The following is a 19,520-nucleotide window of genomic DNA, read 5'->3' as shown; positions in this document are numbered from 1 at the left end:
ATCTGTGACTGTGCTGGCCACTCCATTATAGACAGAATACCAGCTGACTGCTTCTTCCCTAAATAGTTATTGTATAGTTTGGAGCTGTGCTTTGGGTCCTTGTCCTGTTGTAGAAGGAAATTGGCTCCAATGAAGCCCCGTCCACAGGGTATGGCATGGCGTTGCAAAATGGAGTGATAGCATTCCTTCTTCAAGATCCCTTTTACCCTGTACAAATCTCCCACTTTACCACCACCAAAGCACCCCCAGACCATCACATTGCCTCCAGCATATTTGAATTTTTTCTGTGTCTCACGAATGTTCTTCTTTGTGATCCGAACACCTCAAACTTAGTCGTCTGTCCATAACACTTTTTTCCAATCTTCTTCTGTCCAGTGTCTGTGTTATTTTGCCCATCTTAATCTTTTATTTTTATTGGCCAGTCTGAGATATGGCTTTTTCTTTGCAACTCTGCCTAGAAGGCCAGCATCCCGGAGTCGCCTCTTCACTGTTGACGTTGAGACTGGTGTTTTGCGGGTGCTATTTAATGAAGCTGCCAGTTGAGGACGTGTGAGGCGTCTGTTTCTCAAACTAGACACTCTAATGTACATGTCCTCTTGCTCAGTTGTGAACCGGGGCCTCCCACTCCTCTTTCTATTCTGGTTAGAGCCAGTTTGCGCTGTTCTGTGAAGGGAGTAGTACGCAGCGTTGTACGAGATCTTCCGTTTCTTGGCAATTTCTTGCATGGAATAGCCTTCATTTCTCAGAACAAAAATAGACTGACGAGTTTCAGAAGAAAGTTCTTTGTTTCTGGCCATTTTGAGCCTGTAATCGAACCCACAAATGCTGATGCCCCAGATACTCAACAAGTCTAAAGAAGGCCAGTTTTATTGCTTCTTTAATCAGAACAACAGTTTTCAGCTGTGCTAACATAATTGCGAAAAGGGTTTTCTAATGATGAATTAGCCTTTTAAAATGATAAACTTGGATCAGCTAACACAATGTGCCATTGGAACACAGGAGTGATGGTTGCTGATAATGGGCTTCTGTACGCCTATGTAGATATTCCATTAAAAATTTGCCGTTCTCAGCTATAATAGTCATTTACTACATTAACAATGTCTACACTGTATTTCTGATCAATTTTATGTTATTTTAATAGACAAAAAAATGTGCTTTTCTTTAAAAAAACAAGGACATTTCTAAGTGACCCCAGACTGTTGAACGGTAGTGTAGGTGGAAAGGCCTATAGAACATAATAGAATGTTGATTCATGGTGACATTGTTGCTGCTGATGATGATGAGGTTGATGACGAAGAAGACGATGACCACGACGATGATAATGAAACCAGGAGTTTCTCCTAGTTAACTGTATTGTCTAAGGCGGTTTGTTGCACTCGTTTGAGCAACACATTCCTCTTCTTATTGGCTGATTGATTCGAGCTCTGTAACACTCTGTGATTGGCAGACACTCTCAGGTGAGGCAGCGGACCTATCGGAGCAGGCAGAGCCTGAACAGCCCGAGTACCGGAGGAACAGAGATGGACCTGCTGGTTATGAGGGAGAGACCCAGGAGAGGCATCAGGAACAGCGGCTACGACGTGAGTCCCACTCCCCTTACCCTGGTCCTGACCCTGGTCCCGACCCACTGGTCCTGACCCTGGTCCCGACCCACTGGTCCTGACCCTGGTCCCGACCTACTGGTCCTGACCCTGGTCCCGACCTACTGGTCCTGACCCTGGTCCCGACCTACTGGTCCTGACCCTGGTCCCGACCCACTGGTCCTGACCCTGGTCCCGACCCTGGTCCCGACCCACTGGTCCTGACCCTGGTCCCGACCCACTGGCCCTGACCCTGGTCCTGACCCTGGTCCCGACCCACTGGCCCTGACCCTGGTCCTGACCCTGGTCCCGACCCACTGGCCCTATCTGAACTGGATGGGTTTAATCAGGTGTTCTGTGTCTCAGAAGCAGACTGGAGTTCAAACACTATTTAAAATATTTCTGTTACTTTGAGCATTTGCTCTAGCATGATGGGTTTGGAGTGGCAGATGGGCGGGGTTTGGAGTGGCAGATGGGCGGGGTTTGGAGTGGCAGATGGGCAGGGTTTGGAGTGGCAGATGGGCGAGGTTTGAGGTGGCAGATGGGTGGGGTTTGGAGTGGCAGATGGGCAGGGTTTGAGGTGGCAGATGGGCGGGGTTTGGAGTGGCAGATGGGCAGGGTTTGGAGTGGCAGATGGGCGAGGTTTGAGGTGGCAGATGGGCGAGGTTTGAGGTGGCAGATGGGTGGGCTTGCAACAATGTTATTGATTCCATTGGGCCAGCTAAAGTATTTGAAATTATTTCAAATAGTATTTGAACCCAGGACTGTGGCAGATACAGCGTCGTGAAAAAGTACTGCCCCCTTTCTAATTTTCTCTTTGACTTGAAACGAGCAGTTCATGCTTGTAAACCCACAAATGTCGCTGAGAAAAAGCAGTCCTGCATGCAAGTATGTTTTTTTTGTTGTTTGTAAACTCAGATTCCCTTTATCTAACATTCGTTTTTTGCTGAAGATCTGACAACATTTGGCATCAAAAATATGCAAAAATAGAGAAAATGTAAAAGGGGGCAAATACTTTTTCATGACACTGTACACTGTAGCTTACATGTCCGCAGTCGTTAAAACCATTCATTTTAGAGTTGATTTACTATCCAAAAATAGCTAACATCCCCAGGTGACTGGAGACAACAGCTTCCTGTTGCAAACAAACAAACATATATACCTGCACGCTCCAAATGTTTTGTATGGTGCTGAGGCAAAATAATCAGAAACACATTCACTGCTTGCTGCAAAAAGTGTTGACTTGGAATGATTCAGACTAGTGCATGTTTCACAACAGACACATCACTGGGTAGTGAACTGTCTGTTTGTAGTACCTCTGGCAGGGTACTGTTGCATTCAAGGCAGTTGTCTTAAGGTGTAGAGGTGAGTTCCATTCAACATCACAACATATTGCATTCCTGAATGCACCCCTAATAGAGCTCTCCAGGGGTCATGACCTTACAAAGTCTCAGATAGGAACTGGACTACCCACATACAGGTGTGGTTGAAGTTAACCATACCAGACTGCAGTGAAGGAGTTGCTTAATGGTTGATAGTGGTAGATTCATAAGGTGTTCTTTATAGTTTTGGTTGATGATACATTTCAGACATGTTGCCCTCTCCTCTCCTCTCCTCTCCTCTCCTCTCCTCTCCTCTCCTCTCCTCTCCTCTCCTCTCCTCTCCTCTCCTCTCCTCTCCTCTCCTCTCCTCTCCTCTCCTCTCCTCTCCTCTCCTCTCCTGTGGTGTGATACTGTTGCTGCGTAGATGATGCTAGACAGATGCAGTTAGAATATCAAGAGGCTAAAGACCAGCTCCCTGAAGTCATGTTTCAGATCACTACTTAACAAACACCACAATTATCTCTAAGACACTCACAACACTGTTAATATCTTACAACCTTTAACCTTTCATTTACAAACAAAGAGAACGAGGGAGTTTTACAGTAAGCTCCTACTTTACAAACAGAACAGCATAGTGTCTTTCTCTCCTTTAATTTATCTAATCATCTCAGACATTGGTTTTAACAATAACCACATATTACAGCTAATATAATATGTATCACATTTACCACAGACAGTAACAACTCTTTGAGTCTATTGTCAATATCCTCTACATAGAGAAACATCATTTCCTCCCTAGCAACTGGTCTTCATACTCTTCCTCCACGTCGTCCTCCACAGTTCTGCCCCCTGTCTTCCTCCACCTCCTTCCTTCACTGTTCTGCTCCTGTCTTCCTCCACCTCCTCCCTCGACTGTTCTGCTCCTGTCTTCCTCCACCTCCTCCCTCCACTGTTCTGCTCCCTGTCTTCCTCCACCTCCTCCCTCCACTGTTCTGCTCCCTGTCTTCCTCCACCTCCTCCCTCCACTGTTCTGCCCCGTCTTCCTCCACCTCCTCCCTCCACTGTTCTGCTCCCTGTCTTCCTCCACCTCCTCCCTCCACTGTTCTGCCCCGTCTTCCTCCACCTCCTCCCTCCACTGTTCTGCTCCTGTCTTCCTCCTCCCTCCACTGTTCTGCCCCGTCTTCCTCCACCTCCTCCCTCCACTGTTCTGCCCCGTCTTCCTCCACCTCCTCCTCCACTGTTCTGCCCCCTGTCTTCCTCCACCTCCTCCTCCACTGTTCTGCCCCGTCTTCCTCCACCTCCTCCTCCACTGTTCTGCCCCGTCTTCCTCCACCTCCTCCTCCACTGTTCTGCCCCCTGTCTTCCTCCACCTCCTCCCTCGACTGTTCTGCTCCTGTCTTCCTCCACCTCCTCCCTCCACTGTTCTGACCCATCTTCCTCCACCTCCTCCCTCCACTGTTCTGCCCCCTGTCTTCCTCCACCTCCTCCCTCCACTGTTCTGACCCATCTTCCTCCACCTCCTCCCTCCACTGTTCTGCCCCCTGTCTTCCTCCACCTCCTCCCTCTACTGTTCTGCCCCCTGTCTTCCTCCACCTCCTCCCTCCACTGTTCTGCCCCGTCTTCCTCCACTGTTCTGCCCCCTGTCTTCCTCCACCTCCTCCCTCCACTGTTCTGCTCCTGTCTTCCTCCACGTCCTCCCTCCACTGTTCTGCCCCCTGTCTTCCTCCACCTCCTCCCTCCACTGTTCTGCTCCTGTCTTCCTCCACCTCCTCGCTCCACTGTTCTGCCCCCTGTCTTCCTCCACCTCCTCCCTCCACTGTTCTGCTCCCCGTCTTCCTCCACCTCCTCCCTCCACTGTTGTGCTCCCTGTCTTCCTCCACCTCCTCGCTCCACTGTTCTGCTCCCTGTCTTCCTCCATCTCCTCCCTCCACTGTTCTGCTCCCTGTCTTCCTCCACCTCCTCCCTCCACTGTTCTGCCCCGTCTTCCTCCACCTCCTCCCTCCACTGTTCTGCTCCCTGTCTTCCTCCACCTCCTCCCTCCACTGTTCTGCCCCCTGTCTTCCTCCACCTCCTCCTCCACTGTTCTGCCCCCTGTTTTCCTCCACCTCCTCCCTCCACTGCTCTGCCCCCTGTCTTCCTCCACCTCCTCCCTCCACTGTTCTGCTCCCTGTCTTCCTCCACCTCCTCCCTCCACTGTTCTGCCCCCTGTCTTCCCCCACCTCCTCCTCCACTGTTCTGCCCCCTGTTTTCCTCCACCTCCTCCCTCCACTGTTCTGCTCCCTGTCTTCCTCCACGTCCTCCTCCACTGTTCTGCTCCTGTCTTCCTCCACCTCCTCCCTCCACTGTTCTGCCCCCTGTCTTCCTCCACCTCCTCCCTCCACTGTTCTGCCCCCTGTCTTCCTCCACCTCCTCCTCCACTGTTCTGCTCCCTGTCTTCCTCCACCTCCTCCTCCACTGTTCTGCTCCCTGTCTTCCTCCACCTCCTCCCTCCACTGTTGTGCCCCCTGTCTTCCTCCACCTCCTCCCTCCACTGTTCTGCTCCTGTCTTCCTCCACCTCCTCCCTCCACTGTTCTGCTCCCTGTCTTCCTCCTCCTCCTCCCTCCACTGTTCTGCTCCCTGTCTTCCTCCACCTCCTCCCTCCACTGTTCTGCCCCCTGTCTTCCTCCACCTCCTCCTCCACTGTTCTGCTCCCTGTCTTCCTCCACCTCCTCCCTCGACTGTTCTGCTCCTGTCTTCCTCCACCTCCTCCCTCCACTGTTCTGCTCCTGTCTTCCTCCACCTCCTCCCTCGACTGTTCTGCTCCTGTCTTCCTCCACCTCCTCCCTCCACTGTTCTGCTCCTGTCTTCCTCCACCTCCTCCCTCCACTGTTCTGCCCCCTGTCTTCCTCCACCTCCTCCCTCCACTGTTCTGCTCCTGTCTTCCTCCACCTCCTCCCTCCACTGTTCTGACCCGTCTTCCTCCACCTCCTCCCTCCACTGTTGTGCTCCCTGTCTTCCTCCACCTCCTCCCTCGACTGTTCTGCTCCTGTCTTCCTCCACCTCCTCCCTCCACTGTTCTGCCCCGTCTTCCTCCACCTCCTCCCTCCACTGTTCTGCCCCCTGTCTTCCTCCACCTCCTCCCTCCACTGTTCTGCTCCTGTCTTCCTCCACCTCCTCCCTCCACTGTTCTGCTCCCTGTCTTCCTCCACCTCCTCCCTCCACTGTTCTGCCCCCTGTCTTCCTCCACCTCCTCCCTCCACTGTCCTGCTCCTGTCTTCCTCCACCTCCTCCCTCCACTGTTCTGCCCCGTCTTCCTCCACCTCCTCCCTCCACTGTTCTGCCCCCTGTCTTCCTCCACCTCCTCCCTCCACTGTTCAGCTCCCTGTCTTCCTCCACCTCCTCCCTCCACTGTTCTGCCCCCTGTCTTCCTCCACCTCCTCCCTCCACTGTTCTGCTCCTGTCTTCCTCCACCTCCTCCCTCCACTGTTCTGCCCCGTCTTCCTCCACCTCCTCCCTCCACTGTTCTGCCCCCTGTCTTCCTCCACCTCCTCCCTCCACTGTTCAGCTCCCTGTCTTCCTCCACCTCCTCCCTCCACTGTTCAGCTCCCTGTCTTCCTCCACCTCCTCCCTCCACTGTTCTGCTCCTGTCTTCCTTCACCTCCTCCCTCGACTATTCTGCTCCTGTCTTCCTCCACCTCCTCCCTCCACTGTTCTGACCCGTCTTCCTCCACCTCCTCCCTCCACTGTTGTGCTCCCTGTCTTCCTCCACCTCCTCCCTCGACTGTTCTGCTCCTGTCTTCCTCCACCTCCTCCCTCCACTGTTCTGCCCCGTCTTCCTCCACCTCCTCCCTCCACTGTTCTGCCCCCTGTCTTCCTCCACCTCCTCCCTCCACTGTTCTGCTCCTGTCTTCCTCCACCTCCTCCCTCCACTGTTCTGCTCCCTGTCTTCCTCCACCTCCTCCCTCCACTGTTCTGCCCCCTGTCTTCCTCCACCTCCTCCCTCCACTGTCCTGCTCCTGTCTTCCTCCACCTCCTCCCTCCACTGTTCTGCCCCGTCTTCCTCCACCTCCTCCCTCCACTGTTCTTCCCCCTGTCTTCCTCCACCTCCTCCCTCCACTGTTCAGCTCCCTGTCTTCCTCCACCTCCTCCCTCCACTGTTCAGCTCCCTGTCTTCCTCCACCTCCTCCCTCCACTGTTCTGCTCCTGTCTTCCTTCACCTCCTCCCTCGACTATTCTGCTCCTGTCTTCCTCCACCTCCTCCCTCCACTGTTCTGCCCCCTGTCTTCCTCCACCTCCTCCCTCCACTGTTCTGCCCCGTCTTCCTCCACCTCCTCCCTCCACTGTTCTGCCCCCTGTCTTCCTCCACCTCCTCCCTCCACTGTTCAGCTCCCTGTCTTCCTCCACCTCCTCCCTCCACTGTTCAGCTCCCTGTCTTCCTCCACCTCCTCCCTCCACTGTTCTGCTCCTGTCTTCCTTCACCTCCTCCCTCGACTATTCTGCTCCTGTCTTCCTCCACCTCCTCCCTCCACTGTTCTGCCCCGTCTTCCTCCACCTCCTCCCTCCACTGTTCTGACCCGTCTTCCTCCACCTCCTCCCTCCACTGTTCTGCTCCTGTCTTCCTCCACCTCCTCCCTCCACTGTTCTGCTCCCTGTCTTCCTCCACCTCCTCCCTCCACTGTTCTGCTCCCTGTCTTCCTCCACCTCCTCCCTCCACTGTTCTGCCCCGTCTTCCTCCACCTCCTCCCTCCACTGTTCTACTCCCTGTCTTCCTCCACCTCCTCCCTCCACTGTTCTGCCTCTTCTCTACCTCCCGTGGGAGTGAAACATAGCCTCCCTGCAGTAACCGTAACAACCGTGTCAGCCTGCAAAAAAATAGGGTGCTAGCGTGGTCGGTCAGCTCCTTGCAGAAGGACTGGCTCTATTGATTACAGTGGGAACGCTTGCTCTGCGGGCCATATCACTGCGGATCCACGTCTCCGCCTGTCCGTGTTGCGAGGGAACTGATTTATGAGGCGGCTGCACCAGGTCTCCTGTGGCTGCTCCCTTCCAATCGCACAGGAAGTAGGGCACCCTCAGATCCAACTCATTTATCACCCTGAGAGAGAGTGGGATGGAGGAAGAGAGAGGCTGGAGGGAGAAAGCAAGGAGGGAGGGGTGGACATAGAGAGAGCAGAGCGAGCACAGAGCGTGGGTGAGAAAAGGGAGTGAGTGAGTGAGTGAGTGAGTGAGTGAGTGAGTGAGTGAGTGAGTGAGTGAGTGAGTGAGTGAGTGAGTGAGTGAGTGAGTGAGTGAGTGAGTGAGTGAGTGAGTGAGTGAGTGAGTGAGTGAGTGAGATATATAACAGTAGGCTAACACACACAGACCTCCAGTAGTTTACCGCAGTGCTTAATTACTTCTACAGTGATTTGCCAGATTGTTTATCGCCACAATTAATCTACGGGGGGCGGGACAAGGAGAGATAAACAGAAACACAACTCACACTCCGTACAAAACTGTCCCGGTAGCACTCTACCCTGCAGAGACCAACCAGAGAGATAGCAGTTCCACTGGAGGAATACTGAACACCTATTCATGTGATATATTACAGTACTACAGTGTACCATTAAGCAGCTCTGGCTAACTTAGTCAGCAACAACGCACAGCCAGGATGAGTCACTAGTATAGCTTCCTGAATCGTTAAAGCCACTTGAACATTTCTCATCTGACCATCTCTGGTTGAGTCAGTGGCATTCCACCCAGCTATCAGGAGACTGTTCATTTGCCGTTGTAGCACTGTGCTCGTAAATCATGAAATGGGGGTTTTGCAATGCAATGTGGGATAGTCCTTCAGTGCTGTAAAGAGAAAGTACTAGGCATGAGTGTCTTTGGGGTTGTGGTGTGTTTCTGTGTAAAGAACATGGTTCCCTCATGCCAATTAAACCGGGGCAGCATCAACAGTTTGCAGGGTGCTAATAAAGTGAATGGAGATTTTTGTTTGAGCCTCAGAGAGCACTAAAATGACTCTCTACTCTGATAGGTCTGGGAGACAATGACTCTCTACTCTGATAGGTCTGGGAGACAATGACACTCTACTCTGATAGGTCTGGGAGACAATGACACTCTACTCTGATAGGTCTGGGGGATAATGACACTCTACTCTGATAGGTCTGGGAGACAATGACACTCTACTCTGATAGGTCTGGGAGACAATGACACTCTACTCTGATAGGTCTGGGAGACAATGACACTCTACTCTGATAGGTCTGGGAGACAATGACACTCTACTCTGATAGGTCTGGGAGACAATGACACTCTACTCTGATAGGTCTGGGAGACAATGACACTCTACTCTGATAGGTCTGGGGGATAATGACACTCTACTCTGATAGGTCTGGGAGACAATGACTCTCTACTCTGATAGGTCTGGGGGATAATGACACTCTACTCTGATAGGTCTGGGAGACAATGACACTCTACTCTGATAGGTCTGGGGGATAATGACACTCTACTCTGATAGGTCTGGGAGATAATGACACTCTACTCTGATAGGTCTGGGGGATAATGACACTCTACTCTGATAGGTCTGGGAGACAATGACACTCTACTCTGATAGGTCTGGGGGATAATGACACTCTACTCTGATAGGTCTGGGAGACAATGACACTCTACTCTGATAGGTCTGGGGGATAATGACACTACTCTGATAGGTCTGGGAGATAATTACTCTCTACTCTGATAGGTCGGGGAGATAATGACTCTCTACTCTGATGGGTTGGGGAGATAATGACTCTACTCTGATAGGTCTGGGAGATAATGACTCTACTCTGATAGGTCTGGGAGATAATGACACTACTCTGATAGGTCTGGGAGATAATGACTCTACTCTGATAGGTCTGGGAGATAATGACTACTCTGACAGGTCTGAACTGTATTAGCTCTACTAGTACTAATGAAGTGTAAACAGTGTATCAGTGGAGGCTGCTGAGGGAGGACGGCTCATAATAATGGCTGGAACAGCGCCAATGGAGCCATGTGTTTCATGTGTTTGATACCATTCCACTGGTTCTGCTCCAGCCATTACCACAAGCCCGTCCTCCCCAATTAAGGTACCACTAACCTCCTGGGCTGTGTGTGTGTGTGTGTGTGTGTGTGTGTGTGTGTGTGTGTGTGTGTGTGTGTGTGTGTGTGTGTGTGTGTGTGTGTGTGTGTGTGTGTGTGTGTGTGTGTGTGTGTAACCAATTCCCCTCTTTTTCTCTGTGTTTCAGACTGAACCGGAGCTGATTGAGGAGACCAACGTGGATCGTCTGATTGGCCCGCGGGGGGGTTATGTCTGCCCCAGAGGGGTCAAAGGTCACTCAGAGACCTCCACGTTGAGCTCCCAGCCGTCCATCGACGAGGTACGCCAGCAGATGCACCTGCTCTTGGAGGAGGCCTTCAGCCTGGCCTCAGGGGGACACTCCTCCACAGCCGGACGCCACCACCACTCCCATCATCCCCACCCCCACCACGGTTACCACCACGGCCACTACAGCCCCGGACCTCCACCCCTGCCCTACTCTGACGTGGTGACCAGTGCCCCGGGAACCATGAGCCGTGGCCGGGGAGGAGGGCTGCAGTGGGTGCCGGCGTACGGAGCAGATATGTATCAGTGCAGCCTCCCCAAACCTGTGAGTGGGTGGAAGGATAAAACCTCTGGGAATGGTTATGTTAGGTCACAATGTACTACTGTACTGGTTCTAGTTGACTAAACCTTAACAAGTAGACACTTTCTCCTATCAGAAAACATCAACCCACACTATATTATTCATGTGTGTGTTGACTTGTCTTCTTCCAGGCCTTTAGGTTCACCCAGCTTCCTGACATGGTTATGGCCTCTCCTCCACCCCCTATTCCCCCTCGCACCGGCCCCCCTCCTGGGACCTCTCTAAGACGGTACGGCCAGGACACACACACACACACACACACACACACACACACACACACACACACACACACACACACACACACACACACACACACACACACACACACACACACACACACACCCATGACACTATTCTCACCTTTCCTCAAATGAATCCAAGCCGCAATACCGCACTCTCACCCCAAAATTAATCACTAAACTCCCCAACATTCAAATTCACATGGTAATATTCACCAGGTAAATGCAGTGTGGCCAGACTGATCTCAGTCGTGTATACTGCACATTTGAAAGCAGAATCAGTGCAGAGGAAGATGACATGAATAGCAATGAGAATCCAGTGTAACTGTGGGTCTTATATGGAGCACCACTGTCCTCTTGTGGTGAAGAATATGTGTTGCATGTGAATGTGATTTTGCGATGTGAGCATTATCTCTCTCTGACTCAGCTCGTCGCCTGACCTGGGGTCCAAGGCCAGGATCTCAGAGTCTGGGACCAACATGACGGACATGCAGACCCAGCATAATGATAACAGCGCCCCCTATGTCTCTCTCTCCAGAGCAGCACTCCCCTCAGTCCCCCTCTCTAGAGCAGCACTCCCCTCAGTCCCCCTCTCTAGAGCAGCACTCCCCTCAGTCCCCCTCTCCAGAGCAGCACTCCCCTCAGTCCCCCTCTCCAGAGCAGCACTCCCCTCAGTCCCCCTCTCCAGAGCAGCACTCCCCTCAGTCACAGCAGAACAGCCGGTGTCCACCTACTCAGGTCAGAACCTGTTTGTCTGTTTTTTAAATGTACACTGCTCAAAAAAATAAAGGGAACACTTAAACAACACAATGTAACTCCAAGTCAATCACACTTCTGTGAAATCAAACTGTCCACTTAGGAAGCAACACTGATTGACAATAAATTTCACATGCTGTTGTGCAAATGGAATAGACTACAGGTGGAAATTATAGGCAATTAGCAAGACACCCCCAATAAAGGAGTGGTTCTGCAGGTGGGGACCACAGACCACTTCTCAGTTCCTATGCTTCCTGGCTGATGTTTTGGTCACTTTTGAATGCTGGCGGTGCTTTCACTCTAGTGGTAGCACGAGACGGAGTCTACAACCCACACAAGTGGCTCAGGTAGTGCAGCTCATCCAGGATGGCACATCAATGTGAGCTGTGGCAAGAAGGTTTGCTGTGTCTGTCAGCGTAGTTTCCAGAGCATGGAGGCGCTACCAGGAGACAGGCCAGTACATCAGGAGACGTGGAGGAGGCCGTAGGAGGGCAACAACCCAGCAGCAGGACCGCTACCTCCGCCTTTGTGCAAGGAGGAGCAAGAGGAGCACTGCCAGAGCCCTGCAAAATGACCTCCAGCAGGCCACAAATGTGCATGTGTCTGCTCAAACGGTCAGAAACAGACTCCATGAGGGTGGTATGAGGGCCCGACGTCCACAGGTGGGGGTTGTGCTTACAGCCCAACACCGTGCAGGACGTTTGGCATTTGCCAGAGAACACCAAGATTGGCAAACTCGCCACTGGTGCCCTGTGCTCTTCACAGATGAAGCAGGTTCACACTGAGCACATGTGACAGACGTGACAGAGTCTGGAGACGCCGTGGAGAACATTCTGCTGCCTGCAACATCCTCCAGCATGACCGGTTTGGCGGTGGGTCAGTCATGGTGTGGGGTGGCATTTATTTGGGGGGCCGCACAGCCCTCCATGTGCTCGCCAGAGGTAGCCTGACTGCCATTAGGTACCGAGATGAGATCCTCAGACCCCTTGTGAGACCATATGCTGGTGCGGTTGGCCCTGGGTTCCTCCTAATGCAAGACAATGCTAGACCTCATGTGGCTGGAGTGTGTCAGCAGTTCCTGCAAGAGGAAGGCATTGATGCTATGGACTGGCCCGCCCGTTCCCCAGACCTGAATCCAATTGAGCACATCTGGGACATCATGTCTCGCTCCATCCACCAATGCCACGTTGCACCACAGACTGTCCAGGAGTTGGCGGATGCTTTAGTCCAGGTCTGGGAGGAGATCCCTCAGGAGACCATCTGCCACCTCATCAGGAGCATGCCCAGGCTTTTTACGGAGGTCATACAGGCACGTGGAGGCCACACACACTACTGAGCCTCATTTTGACTTGTTTTAAGGACATTACATCAAAGTTGGATCAGCCTGTAGTGTGGTTTTCCACTTTAATTTTGAGTGTGACTCCAAATCCAGACCTCCATGGGTTGATAAATTGGATTTCCATTGATTATTTTTGTGTGATTTTGTTGTCAGCACATTCAACTATGTAAAGAAAAAAGTATTTAATAAGATTATTTCATTCATTCAGATCTAGGATGTGTTATTTTAGTGTTCCCTTTATTTTTTTGAGCAGTATATTTTATTATCCTTGCGGGGTCTAGGTTAGGAGTTAGGGCTTGGGTTAGGAGTTTGGGTTAGGAGTTTGGGTTAGGAGGTGGGTTAGGAGTTAGGGTTTGGGTTAGGAGTTAGAATCAGGGTTAGGATTTAGGTTTAGGTTAACTTTGTTGTTTGTTATAAATGTAGAACAACTTGATTCTTCTTCTAGTAATGGCAGTTGTCATTGTAGTATTTCCCCTGTATAACGCCCTCCATACCCCCCCACAGGAAACCCCATCACAGCGGTGTACGCCATCCCAGCCTCGCGGTCGGGTTACTCTGAGTACTTTGCCTCCACGCCCCCGTCCTCCTACCACAGCCCATCCTGGATGTCCTACCCCCCCGAGCCTGAGGACGTGCCCCCCCAGTGGGCTGACTCTGTAAGAAACCCCCCCTACTCTCCACACTCACAGCGTAGGGAAGTAGCTACCCACTGTAAGAAAGAATAGGTCAAAGATAAATACACAACGCAGAGACAGAGGATGAGAGGTCAAAAGGACGAGAAGTCAATGGAGTAATAATGATGAAGGGAAATAGTGTTTTTTCTGTAATAGGGAATTATTGCAAGGAATTCTAATTGGTCAACCACAGGCTAGGGCTGGGTTATAATTCTACATGCTGTCCTTTTGTTCTGGCTAGAGAACCACTGGAGAGAATCGCTGAGAGAGCATCACTGAGGACAGGGGAGAATGACCATCTACCTCTCAGCATAACATCTATGATTTGTCCTCTTTGAATAAACCTATTTTCCTCCCACTGATTTGCTTTGGGGTTTGTGTTATTGAAGAGTAACATAAATTGCTAACAGCACTGATCCTGGATCAGATACGTTACCTTATGGTAAAGTTAGGACGGGGGTGGAATATTCTGATCCTAAATCTGTGTTTAAGGGTATGTTCTACCTCGAGCCACAACCATACCATACACAAGGGAAAGCCCAATCCTGCCCCAGGTCTTAGAGTTGTTATGTAAACTAATGGAAAGATAAGTTACAGAGCTCAATGTGTTTTCCTGGATGTTTGTAAGACACCAAAATGTGACTCATCAGTGAATATGAAGACATTTTCATGACAGCCTCTGCAGAGAGCTTTATCAGGGATTGACAGTGAGCTCATTCCTCATCTACCACTAAGCAAAATTTGGTTCCTAATTTTCTATTATACAATACTCTCTCTGTCTCTGTCTGTCTGTTAAACATGAAATGGTTTCCATTTCCCCATCTGTCACTGTTAATGACCATGTGACCTCCCCTTTCCTCACTGGCCTTTCCTCTTCTGTATGGAATGTTCTTTGTATCCCTGTTTGTCTGCCTGTTTCAACCAGATGTCTTCACGCAGTGTCTTTTTGCAGAACCAGTGTCATTTAGAAACCATTTGCTGAACTGAATGTATGGCTGGCGTTGAGTGGACACAGCAAAATACCGGGGTAGTTGAGCACATTTCCTAAATGAACTCCTCTTTTCTTTTTTCTTTTGGATCTTTCTTTGATTCGTTTTGTGTAGAGTCAGACAGTCATGCACATGTCATGTCCACATTCTAAAGTAACTCAGAAGTGGAGTTCAAATGCTTGGTTTGAATGGAAAGTCCATTTTTAAAAGTCACAGATATTTTAATCGCCGTTTTAATTTTTACGTCTTAATTTATTTTATCGTGTGAGTTTCGTCCAAGTGTGCTTGTGTATATTTTCCCTTGTTTTCAGCCATTTGAATATGTGTAATACATGTGGAAGAGAGACAATGTTCACCCAGCAAACTGATCCAATAAGGATAATGTTTTTGAATTTGAAAAAAAGTAAAAAAACAAAGCATCAGCTGTATTTCCTATCATTTAGGTGGGTATCAAACCCTGTGTGGTTGTTTTGGTGACGCCTGGCCTACTCTCTCTTCCAGGTGGCTCTCCCAGGGTACGTGGAGGCCTTCCCTCATCCCCGCTACCCTCAAGGCAGCTCCCCCAGACTCCCCCTACACTACGGCCAGGCCATGGAGCCACCCCCCACCACGACCACCACTGCGTCCCAGCAGAGCCTGCCCGATGCGGGGGAGCCCAGAGACAGAGTCCCACTCAGCAGTCTCTCCACATCCGCCCTCGTCCAGGCAATCCGCCAGGAGGTGGCAAAGCTGGCCAAGAAGCAGACAGACATGTTTGAGTTCCAGGTGTAATCCCTCCCTCTAGTGGCCCGGGAGGTGGAATTGCAGCACTCTCTTTTCTGAACATGCTGTAAAACTAGAGACTAAACAAACTCTCAAACTCAGCTTTTTTGACATTTGTATATTAAGACTGATAAAAGCCTCTTTCTTTCTATTTCTCTCTCTCTCCCCCTCTCCCACATTGCTCTGATGTGTTTCATCACCATGCTGTTATTTTGGAGTTACTGAAGGGTGAAAGTGTTCTATCTCAAACTGTCAGTCATCTCTTCTTAACGATGTCTCTATAGTTACATTACACCACCTGTTCCTTTACATTGTACATATGTCATTCCCACATCTAAAGACCTGTAATAATGAAAGATGAGTGTTTCTCTAACCAGGACAGTAACCTTAGCAACCCACAGAGGAGTATGTCACGACATCAATAGAACAATTGATGAGGCAGAGAGACTCGTCACATGTTCATGCACAAAGGTCCAACCACTTCAGAACATCAGAATGAAGTGATAACGAGCCAAGGGTTTTTGGAGGATATATTGGCAGGGTTGTTGTTAGGCCTGAGACCAAGTCGAGGGCAGGCAGACCGTGCCACTATATCCTCCAAACACCGGCTTCGAGGGCATCACTTTTATACAATGTGTTACCAACATATTCAAATAATGATTGACATATTTTCATTAAAAAACTGTATTTTGATGAATTTATTCATACTATTACATGCTTCCACAAGATATAGTCCCGACACAAATCTAGCCGGCTTGTCGTTCATTCTATCAGTTTGGTTGCTACAGTAGAGACGCGACACACAGTCGTTCAGTCTTTTTGTTCTGTATTTATGGATGCGACCCAGTCATTTGTTATAAATGTTTTGTTTCCATACTGGCTGGCAACGTTCTTATCCCTTTCTTTCTAGTTAGCCTACTAAGGCTAACTTACAGCTAGAATAACAGCAATTTAGTTGCATTTGCATTTGTTTTAGCTGTTTTCTAGAGATATTTATTTGGATAAATCCATAACAATGAGCTAATGAGGCTCGATTTTGCCTGGCATACAAAATGTGCTCACTTGTCAGGACAATGTTGTTCAGAGGAGCTAGCCAACAACACAGCTAACAGTCACTTCAAACTGAAGCTGGAAAGACTGCAAACTAGCTGCACTTTGTTTAGTTTTACCTTTTTTCAATTGACATTTCTTTGTATATATCCATAAAAATAATACCAGCTGATTCATGATTTTGACTTGTTGAGAAACGCTGCCTGTCTGTCTTGTCCCGACTCCCGACATGTTCATTACTATGGGACAGCTGGAGATTGAATTTGAATATTGAAACAATGTTGCAAATGTCGGAGAGACAGACAGCAAGTTTTATACAAATCTCCGCTGTTGAAAACTAAATGTTAGTCTAAAGGAAATGTGAGATAATGTCTAGATGCTTTTCATAGTGGAGATTAAGTTTATAAATTGCTTGGCTGGGATGATGAGGCAGTGGATTGCGCAGTCATATGGAACAGAGTAAATAGGCATTTTAACATCATAGATTTAGCCGGTGGTAACTTGTGGAATAGACACCGGCTGGAATGCGGTTTTAACCAATCAGCATTCAGGATTAGACCCACCCGTTGTATAATGTGTATATATAAGCATGTAGAGGGGTGCCATGTATCTTAGCTCTTTTTATAGAACAAGTACATTTCACCTAAAAGAGAGACACCTGTTTTGTTGTCATCTCCAATGGCCCTGAGTATTCCATCCACTGACTGAGAGGGGATTTAGCTTGTTATGTTCTTCAATGACAATTGAGAACTGAGTCAGATTCCCCTTTCCTGTGCTCAGCCATGTCTTCTAAGTATCATTTCAAGCAGTTTGAAAACAACATGAGTGGTCTGTTTTGTAACATCCGACCACAAATTAGGCACAATTGAAGTCAGTAGATTTAATGAAGGGTGTTGATTTTCTCCAAAGAAAAGGAGGTGCTGGTATTGTATATGAATGGATATGAATAGTGAGTTGAGATCTGACACCATGTTTGGAAGAAACACACTTTTCAGAACACATGTGCCTCATAAATTGTGATTATTTTGTCGACAAACACTTGAATCTGAAGGACGCCAACAACAAGTTCACTTGTTTCTTGACGATGCCTCCAAACTGCCTTTCACAACGTGAACATGATCATAAATCCAGTACTGTAGCCCTTTTCTTGGACACGGTAAAGTTGGACTGGGTTTAACACAACTGTAAATGTAATGTGTTTCTTAACATAAAGCAGAGAGGACACTTTAAACGCTGACACAGTGCTCAGTTAGATTTCTCTTTTCTTTAGAAATCATAAAGAAATCATAAATTGGCCACAGAATCCACTCAGCAATGTTACAGAAAGTAGATATTGCACTGTAATGATTCTACATAACAGAGGGTCATATCTGTTCTACACAATACATTTCTACATTCTGTTATGTTTTTTCTTCTAGTAATGATCAGATAAGACAAAAACCAGACTGACTCTTTGACATTTTAGGACTGGAGATGTGCATCTATGGTTTAATGCACAAAATCCCCAGGATTGATTGGCACAAGGTCCTCTAGTAGGTATAATGGTACTATGCTGTTACATAAGGTCAGTGGTGGACTGGGACACTGCTAACTACATAAAGATTGGTTTGAACTTTGAAGACCAAGGCCCTCTGTCAGTAGTGCATTCTTTGCATCATATTGTGAAAGTCTATCCTAATGAGTTTGATCTCCTCCTTGATGATTGTACTGTAACTTTTTATTTTTAATGAGAACCAGCTCAAATGCACTTTATCCTATAGGTATATGTCTGTTCTGTTAACTGTTGCTGGACAGGAAGGTGAGAAGGTTAGGGCAGCTCCCAGTCCTGGAGTTTGGTCCTCTACATGGAGTCTGGCTTTCATTCTCTCATTCCCAGTGGGTGAACACACCTTGTCTGAAGGGTGCTCCTATTCAGTATAGTATTCATACAGTGGCTCTTGGTATTATAATGGATGGACATGGCATGCATGAGTCTACACATGGAACCCAAGACTGAGATGAGCCTGGTTTGATTATCTTTAATAAGAGGAACAAGTGACAGGGGGAAGAGTGTAATTGTTTTGGTCACAGTATACCAAAGAATGGGTGGAAGCGCATATCACCTCACACATCGTAGGTGGTATTGCAACAACAAAAAATACTTTTAATTCTCAAATGACTGTAATGCTAAGATAAGAGAGGTAATGAACTGTTAAAATGAAGAGTTGTCCCAGATATGTAACATATTTTGTCCTTCTGTGTTTATCATGACGACACATTATTGTATTATTTCAGATGTAGATTATAGTTTTTCACCCTGATTTCCTTTTTTTACTGACCCCCTGTACAGTAGACTATCTGTTTTCAGATGCACCCTGGCAGATTAGGTTTTCCAGCCCGTCCAGTGTGTCTGTGTGTAAATAGCAGAGGAATACTCTCTCTTACTGTAACTCCAAACCAGAACTCTGTTGCTTTTCTGTTTCCAGCATTTATTTTGCTGATGGACTGACAACACTCATAGTTGTGGATGGACGGTTATATTACCATGTAGCTGCTGTATTGTACAATGAATCCCTTTCTGTCTGTTCTGTAGATGCTGACCAGTTTTGTGTTGAAATGAACACATTTCACATTTGAATGCAGATACATCAGTCTGAAGAGAGAAACAGGATGCCAGATTATGCGATTTGAATCTTTGCAAATTAACTCAATAAAAGTGATGACAGATTGGCTGTTTGATGGGGAATGTGGTTTGTGACTTTAATATATTATTTATTTATGAACATAAATAGTTGTTAGTCAAGGTAATTCTGATGAGCGACAATCATTATAGTTTTTCCCTGATTTCAATCGTTCTCTTCTCAGTTGTTGGTTGACAGATGTATGAAGGTTGCTCAGGAAGTCATCTATAATGGGAGGGAAAGAGAATCAATCAATTTATAAAGTCCTGGCACTAATTCTGCAAAGAGGTCTAACATTGTAATAGACAACAGCATCAGATGCCCCAAACTGTCTCTCTGTCGCATAGACCTACTAGGCCTACAATACGAAACAGCGCGTTTGAAGTCAGATTGTCATATGAAAAAAAATAGCACTGTATTTTACATCTCCCACGATCCAAAGGCTCTCCCATCTGCACTCCCAACTCTAACTCCATCGTCAGGATAG

The 19,520-nt window shown here is 48.5% G+C and overlaps 1 protein-coding gene across 1 annotated transcript in view; it reads left to right on the top strand.

The window, feature by feature from the left end:
• The window catches only part of LOC106572775 (UPF0606 protein KIAA1549L), a 140,331-nt gene extending 124,129 nt beyond the window's left edge, over window positions 1–16,202 (top strand). Inside the window, exons 15-20 of the mRNA XM_045708310.1 lie at window positions 1,448–1,580; window positions 10,127–10,528; window positions 10,696–10,793; window positions 11,231–11,541; window positions 13,403–13,554; window positions 15,063–16,202. Coding sequence (XP_045564266.1) covers window positions 1,448–1,580; window positions 10,127–10,528; window positions 10,696–10,793; window positions 11,231–11,541; window positions 13,403–13,554; window positions 15,063–15,332 — 1,366 coding nt within the window. The 3' untranslated portion in view covers window positions 15,333–16,202. The remainder of the gene's footprint in view (window positions 1–1,447; window positions 1,581–10,126; window positions 10,529–10,695; window positions 10,794–11,230; window positions 11,542–13,402; window positions 13,555–15,062) is intronic.
• The last annotated feature ends 3,318 nt before the right edge of the window (window positions 16,203–19,520 follow it).

This window comes from Salmo salar, chromosome ssa26, assembly GCF_905237065.1.
Source record: "Salmo salar chromosome ssa26, Ssal_v3.1, whole genome shotgun sequence".
NCBI classification, from domain to species: domain Eukaryota; kingdom Metazoa; phylum Chordata; class Actinopteri; order Salmoniformes; family Salmonidae; genus Salmo; species Salmo salar.
This window is presented reverse-complemented; position numbering and strand designations above follow the sequence as displayed.